The sequence below is a fragment of the Nematolebias whitei genome, chromosome 11 (genome assembly GCF_014905685.2).
Source record: "Nematolebias whitei isolate Nwh7 chromosome 11, NemWhi1, whole genome shotgun sequence".
NCBI lineage: Eukaryota > Metazoa > Chordata > Actinopteri > Cyprinodontiformes > Rivulidae > Nematolebias > Nematolebias whitei.
The window spans coordinates 46,721,370-46,728,839 of NC_056508.1; the positions used below are offsets into that span (position 1 = coordinate 46,721,370).

Sequence of the window (7,470 nt, forward strand, 5' to 3'; positions counted from 1 at the left end):
CACACACACACACACCTTTTTTTCTTCTTCTTTTAACCAATTTTCACTTTTTGTGCTTTTTACTAATAATTTCAAATTTTAAGTTCCTTTAAGCTACTTTTCTACTGATGTCAACCTTTTCGGCTACTTTTCAGTTAATTTCAGCTTCATGTGAACTTTCAGCAAATGTCAGCGGTTCAAAGTTTAGCGATGAAAATATTTCCAGCTGTTTCCATTTCTCCAGTTCAAGAAATATATTTTAACAACTTCAGAAGAACTCTTCAATAAAACTAAATCGTGAGCAGGTGGGAGCGTCGTCTTCCTCGAGTGTGCACAAACCAAGCCGAAGAAGAAAATGTTTTTCCATTCAACCTTTATTTATGTACAGGCTAGACTCATTTACAAGAGAGACCTGTTCAAGACAGAACAAGAAGAAAGAAGAACAGGAAGGCCATTGCAGCTAATTTTACAGATGTTGAGCTAAACTTCGGTGTGGTGGTAGCTGAGAGTCATCCAAAACGTCAGAGAGTCGGCGTCACTCGTGGAGAAAACTCAAATTCTAGTTTGGCAACATATTAAAAATTTGTTGTTATGAATCGGCGTCAGTCACAAAAAACTTCTGTTGTTCCTTCAAGATGAACTTCTTTTAAAATCTAAATGTTTATTTTTGAGGATGAGGTTCGGAGGATCAACACACGTGATGTTAATCAGGAGGTTCTGGTCCAGGTTTTGATGTGGCTCACCGCTCGTCTGGTTTCCCTCCAGCTTCTACAACTACAAGAGCCTCGAGAACGCCGTGGCCCCCAACGTGGCCCTCACGCCGCTGCCCGTGGGGAAGGTGGGGCCCGTGTCCCCGACGGTGCCGAGCGTCTCCCACCCCAGCGGAGGTGAACCCCCAGGCGAGGGCGCCAACTCCAGGCCTCGCAAGAGGAGAGCTACAGAGGAGGCCCCGCCTCCAACGCCCGAGGTCGCCTGTCCTCCGTCCTTCGCCACCAGCAAACCACCGCCGCCTCAGGAGGACCGAGACTCTGAGGTGGAGATCGAAGTGGAGAGCCGCGACGAATGTAAGAAGAAAAAAAAAAAACGTTTTATCGTCCGGTTTCCAGAACGACACGGTGGCGTCACGTCTTTCTGATCTGTCTCACAGTCACGTCGTCGCTGTCCTCCCTGTCGTCACCGTCCTTCGCCTCCTCCAGCAGCTCTGCCAAGGACCTGAGCTCGCCGGGCGTCCAGGGGCCCGTCTGCACAGCGGCGCCCGCCGAATGCCCCGCCCCCGCGGCTCCGCCCATCACGGCGACGCTGCCGGAGCTGGGGCTGGAGTCGGAGCTGGAGAGCCTGAGGCAGGCGCTGGACGGCGGGCTGGACTCCAAAGAGTCGAAGGAGAGGTTCCTGCACGAGATCGTGAAGATGAGGGTGAAGCAGGAGGAGAAGCTGGGCTCGGCCCTGCAGGCCAAACGCAGCCTGCAGCAGGTGAGACGCTTACACGGTACATGTCGGGTCCACGGGTCGGTTTTAAACACACAACCTTAATAAAAACACAGACCACCTGCTTTCAGTTCTGGGGTTTTAAACACCAGGACGTTAGACGTGATCAGATCTTTGGTTCAGTATCGGTCAGGAGCTGCTGATCAGATGATTCATCATCATTTGGACCATGTTTAGAAAAGCAGCAGGTTCTGCTGCTCTGGAGCCGACAGGTAACAACACCAAGGTGGAAAGGCATCAGCAATGACCTCAGAAGAAGCTGTTGCTGCCCGTCAACCTGAGAAGGGTCAAAGATCATTCCAAACTATCTGGAGTCCATCGTTCTGCAGAGAGAAAGATTAGCAACTAGTGGAAGAAATTCAAGATGGCCACCATTCTTCACTGAAGGTTCACCCTGAAGGTCAGACCATGCAGTTCTCAGGTAAACGTGTTCCATCTCAGACTCTACGGACCTCAGTTAGCAGGTTAAAGGTCAAAAACAACATGGCAGCGCAACTGGGGTTTGTTCCATCAGACCAAAGTGGAGATGTTTACCCAGAATGCACTGCAGCAAACAGCTCCTCCCAGCTGTCAGTCACCGAGTGGACCAGGAAGTCCTCTGTGGACCAAAGGGTTCTGGAGTCCAACAGAACCAAGGTGCTGCAAAGGTCCAGTCAGAGTCCAGAACCTCAACCTGACTGAAACACTGGTGGACCTTCAGAAAGCTGAGTGGACCAAACTTCCTGCACAACCACAGAGTTCTGCTGCTGAAGGAGGTTCTGTTGAGTTTTTGAGAGTTTGGACTGTCGTCACACGAGAGGAGAAGCAATGTGCCCTAGAGCAAGGCAGGCACACATCATGCCTGCTGGGTTCTAACAATGAGGGCGGATGTTGCACAAAGGGAAAGTCCAGACTTCCAGTTTTTATTTTAGGTCTTGGACCGAGAACAAGACGACGACGGAGTCTGCGTGGGCGAGCGAGCTGCGATCCGGAGCAGCCGGCTGCAACAAACCAGCAGCGGACTGAAGACGCTGAGGTTTTTCAAGCGCAGTCCGCTTGAGAACAAACTAATCTCGATGACGGACGGGTTTTGTTCAGACTCCGAGGTTCCCACGAGAAGCGCCGGGCGTGTTACGGCGACACGTGCAATCTTTCAGTGAATCAGAGGAAGGAAACTTTCCGTCTTAACCCCTGGCTCTGAGCAAACAGTGACGCTGCTGATCTCTGGTGTCAGCAGCTTGAAGCGCTGCTCCAACAACTCTGATGTTTGCAGATGACATTGAGATCTGTGGTGAGAGCAGGTCCATGAAGTTCTCCGCTCGTCAGACACGGGAGTTCCTGTAAATGCAGGAAAATGTGCAAAAGTGTCTGACGCAGTCTCTCACGTCTTCCTTGCAGGAGTTGGAGTTTCTGCGGGTGGCGAAGAAGGAGAAGCTGCGGGAGGCGACGGAGGCGAAGCGTAACCTGAGGAAGGAGATCGAACGCCTGAGAGCCGAGAGCGAGAAGAAGATGAAGGAGGCGAACGAGTCCAGGATCCGCCTGAAGAGGGAGCTGGAGCGGGCCCGGCAGCTGCGGGTCTGCGATAAAGGCTGCGAGGCCGGCCGCCTCCGCGCCAAGTACTCGGCCCAGGTCGGTTCACGACGCGTCTGTAAAACCTTAAACAATAACATCAGTTTATAAACATTTCAGAAGTGATGCTTCAGAGCAGAAGAGGTAAAGAAAAAAAGGTTTCCGCTAAAAAGCTCAGAGTGCAGAGAAGAGCCTGATAGATGGCCATCAGAGGAAACGGGAAGAGACGTCAGTTTCCCTTCAGAGGCAACATTAGACCAAACGAGGGAAGGTTTTCTCTCAGCCTGCAGAGACGGCAGGCGGACGTGGATCAGAAGCTTTTAATGCAGACAGGAAGAGAAACAAAGTGCTGTTGAAGGGTGTCGAACAAAATCCAAGATCAGTTCCAGTCTGATAGTAAAACCAGCTGGAATAAAAAGCTGCATTAACAAAGGAAAGTTCCACAAGAGAGTGGTGGACCGACTAACAGATGAGGTGAGACAGGAATCCCCGTGGACTATGATGTTTGCAGACGACATTATGATCTGTGGTGAGAACAGGGAACAGGTGGAAGAGAACTTGGAGAGGTGGAGGTATGCACTTGAAAGAAGAGGAATGAAAGTCAGCCGTAGTAAGACATGGGACATGAATGAGAGGGAGGAGGTGGAACAGTGAGGCTACAAGGAGCAGAAGTCACAAAGGTGCAGGACTTCAAGGACTTGGGGTCCACTGTCCAGGAACATGGGGAGTGTGGTAAAGAGGAGAAGAAGAGAGTCCAGGCAGGATGGAGTGATAGAGAAAAGTTTCAGGAGTGATTTGCAACAAGTGTGTCAGCAAAGGTCAAAGGAAAAGTTTACAAGACAGAGGTGAGAGCAGCTATGTTGTATGGTCTGGAGACAGAGACATGGACAAAAAGACAGGACAGAACTGGAAGTGTCAGAAATGAAGATGTTGAGGTTCTCCTCAGGAGAGACAAGGATGGAGAAGATCAAGAATGAGATCAAAAGAGGTACAGCACAGGTTGAACAACTGGGAGATAAAGTTAGAGAGGACACACAGATGGTTTGGACATGTCCAGAGGAGGGACAGTGGTTTGGACATGTCCAGAGGAGGGACAGTGGGTATACTGGTAGAAGGATGTTAGAAATGTAGCTGCCAGGAAAAAGACAAAGAGGACATGGAGATGGAGTGAGGACAGAGGACACAGAGGACTTGAGACCCCTAAAGAGGGAACAGTTCCAAAAAGACACATGTCGTCGCACCAGTCTTTTAGCATTTTATAACCAAAGTCCCGACCACGTTTTACCAGTCAGAGACGTCTGCACCCAACCACCCATGTTTTTACTGTAAACTCCTCAAACATCTACAGTTATCTGTGGAACGTCTTTAGCTGAGGTCTTTTACGTGAACGTTTTCGCCTCTTGTGTTTCGTGAGAACATGTAGACGAAGAAAGGCAACAGTGGACCTCTGGTACTTGGTGATGTCATTGTTGCAGCAAAGCATTAGCTTCACTTTACCTGGACTTGGTTTTTGACGTGCGAACAGCCTGGACTTTGCTCTTGAACTGGAAAAACCACCTCAGGTGAGAAGTGAATCGTCTTCCACCGCAGGGACAAAGTTCAGCTGCTTTAATTTTAAAAACTCGTAGGATCTGCTGTAACGCCGCCACCGTTGGAAACTTGTTCCACTTCAGAAAATCACCATTAATTGTCACATTTTACGTGTTGATGTTGAACCACCGGTACAGTGTGATGGTAGTTTACCAATAAAACCAGCTTTTCCTGAAGGAATGCGCATCGTCCACCACCTTGCAACACTAATGTTCCAAAGCTGTTGGGTGATCCATTAACCCTCACATTGTGTGTTCGGGGTGACTCTCAGCTACAACTACACCAAATATTACCTCAATACAAGGAATGCTCACAGAGTTTATCCATGTTTGTGTTTGCTGAGGTCGAGTAGATATCTTGAATCTGGTTGGCAGCTGTTGGCGACAAGTCGGAGGTTTTTATCGGAATCACTAAATTGGTACTAAAGCAATTTCATAAATGGCTGCCAGAGTCGTTTAATGCTCCGCAATTTGTCGCCAACAGCCAGCGTCCAAGTGAGAAACGTGCTCAGAGACGTACGTTATCGCCCGCCTGTCATGGCGTCGGAGGTTTCATCTCACAGCGACTGGTTTGACTCTTGACTCGTGTTTTCCAGATCGAGGACCTCCAGATGAAACTGCAGCACGCTGAGGCCGACCGCGAGCAGCTCAGGGCCGACCTGGTGCACGAGCGGGAGGCCAGGGAGCACCTGGAGAGGGTGGTGAAGGAGCTACAGCAACAACTATGGCCCAAATCAAGCGGCAAAGACGGGACGTCCAGGAACAAGCCCATCAACAACTAAAACCGGAGTCTGGTTCCAACATCCGTCCCTCACACCTGCCCCCAAAACCAGAAAAACAACTCACTTTCTGCCCAAAGACAGACGGAATAAAGACTCGTCTTTGTCCAGACTCATAACCGGAAACAGCCACGAGAAAATCTGTTTCCAGGCGAAGCACTGACTCGAAAACGACAAGAAGAAGGGCGGCCTCCGGTAAAGAGGCCTCCGGTAAAGAGGCCTCCGGTAAAGAGGCCTCCGGTAAAGAGGCGGGGTATTTTTAAGACTTTATATAAGCTGTTCAAGAGACAATATAGTGATATGTACAGTTTAAAATAAAATCTTTACTTCTGTGTTAGTTTGAAAATAAACGAGATGATGAACAAAAAATAATAAAATAAAGTCCCACACCGTGGTTTTCCTTTTTTTGGAAGACCGTTGCAGTCCGACAGAGGAGAAAAAATTCACGGTGTTTTTGTTTTTTAAAATTATTTTTACGAGCGCTTCTTTCAGGACGATATCCGACGGTTCCTCAAACACAAAGACTCTTTAACTTTAGCTTTTTTTTTTTTTTTTATTAATGGGTTTGGGTGAAAATGTGTGATGTGAGCGCGGCCTTGTTTTGTTAAGATCGGCACATTTTTACTCAAATTGGCTTCATCGATTGTCAACTTTTTTCTTTTTTTTTTGTGGGCTGTACGTAAAAAAACAAGCTGGTCATGCGTATTATATTAAGGTCTGTAAATAACGTTTTTTTTGTTTTATACGTGTATAAAATAAAAAAAATTGCACTTTGTCATAACAAAATACTGTTTTAACTCCCACCATTGTCCCGTTTCTCCTCACGACTGTAGCCGTAAAGAAAATAATTCAGCGAGCGTCGTTTTGTTGAATAAAGTTCGGTTCTCGACGACGAAGCGTTGTAAATAAAGATGTCCGGTTTGGACTTTTCCGGAGATTCTCCGGCTGCGTCCAGTTCTGGATCTGTTACAAGAGCACGAACAAAATAAAAACTAAAGCTGTTGACGTTGTTTTAAAGTGTAAAAAAAATGTTTTATTGCTTTTGTTTTTAACTTTTCTTTCTTTCTAATGGATAAGTAAAGTTTTCTTTATGCATGTATTTCATATAGTCAGTTATCGGGCATTGACGCTGTACATGTAAGAGTTTCGTGTTATGCAATTTAATGAAATTTGTTTTATTTAGCGGAGCAACATGAACTTATTAAAAAGGCAAAATGCTGATTTTAGGTTGTTTTTTTGTTTTTAGGGAAGAAACAAACTTCACACATGCAAAAAAAAAAAAATAGTCAATGCTGGAAAACCTCAAGTGCCTGAAAGTGGGCGAAAGGTTTCCAGAGCAGGAAAGCTGAAGATCTGTTTCCTGTTTGCAGCTTTCAAATTAAAAGCCCCTTTTATACTCTGCAGCGTTTTTAAAATCAGTATTCCTAAAACCAGTTTACAAATGTTTGATTCCTCAGTGCGGAGAGCGGTCGAACAACTGCTTTTATGCTTTTTCTTTTTCCGAACGAGAACCCTCGTCGTCTTTAAAAAAAAAAAACTATACGCACGTTAAGATCAATTTTTATAGAGTTTAAAAAAGCCACTCGCTTCGGTGAATTGTTGCTATGATTTGTACATAAAGACGTAAACGCTTATTCCTGGAGGCGGACGCGTCACGGTTGGTTAAAGGGGCGTTTCACTCACCGCCGTTTTTAATATCCAACGTCGCCGTGAGGACCGTTTCGTGTCCATCACGTCGGCGGAGCTCGATTGGTACATTTTGTAGTCGTTTTTACACGATTCATAGCCTGTGTGTAGTTTGTGTTTCTCATGTTTTTTAGAAGAAAAAACGGAGACAATGTTTGTTTGTTTTTATGGAAGAGGATTAGGGCCACGGTGCAAATTTGTTTTTCCTTAATTCTGTGGAAAAAAAGTCAGATTTCTGAGATTAAAGACACAATTCTGAGAAGGTCTCTGAAATTTTTCTCAAATTCTGACTTTAATCTCAGAATTCTGACCAAGAATTCTGACTTTAATCTTAAAATTGTGGGTTTAATCCCTGAATTCTGACTTTAATCTCAGAATTCTAAGAATTCTGACTTTAATCTTAA

General features: G+C 46.4%; 1 protein-coding gene across 1 annotated transcript in view; it reads left to right on the forward strand.

Moving 5' to 3' along the window:
- LOC119417779 (ski oncogene) overlaps positions 1-5,744 on the forward strand; it is a 61,332-nt gene extending 55,588 nt beyond the window's left edge. The window contains exons 4-7 of the mRNA XM_037685062.1: positions 745-1,043; positions 1,127-1,449; positions 2,842-3,072; positions 5,198-5,744. Of these exons, the coding sequence (XP_037540990.1) occupies positions 745-1,043; positions 1,127-1,449; positions 2,842-3,072; positions 5,198-5,383 (1,039 nt within the window). The 3' untranslated portion in view covers positions 5,384-5,744. The remainder of the gene's footprint in view (positions 1-744; positions 1,044-1,126; positions 1,450-2,841; positions 3,073-5,197) is intronic.
- The last annotated feature ends 1,726 nt before the right edge of the window (positions 5,745-7,470 follow it).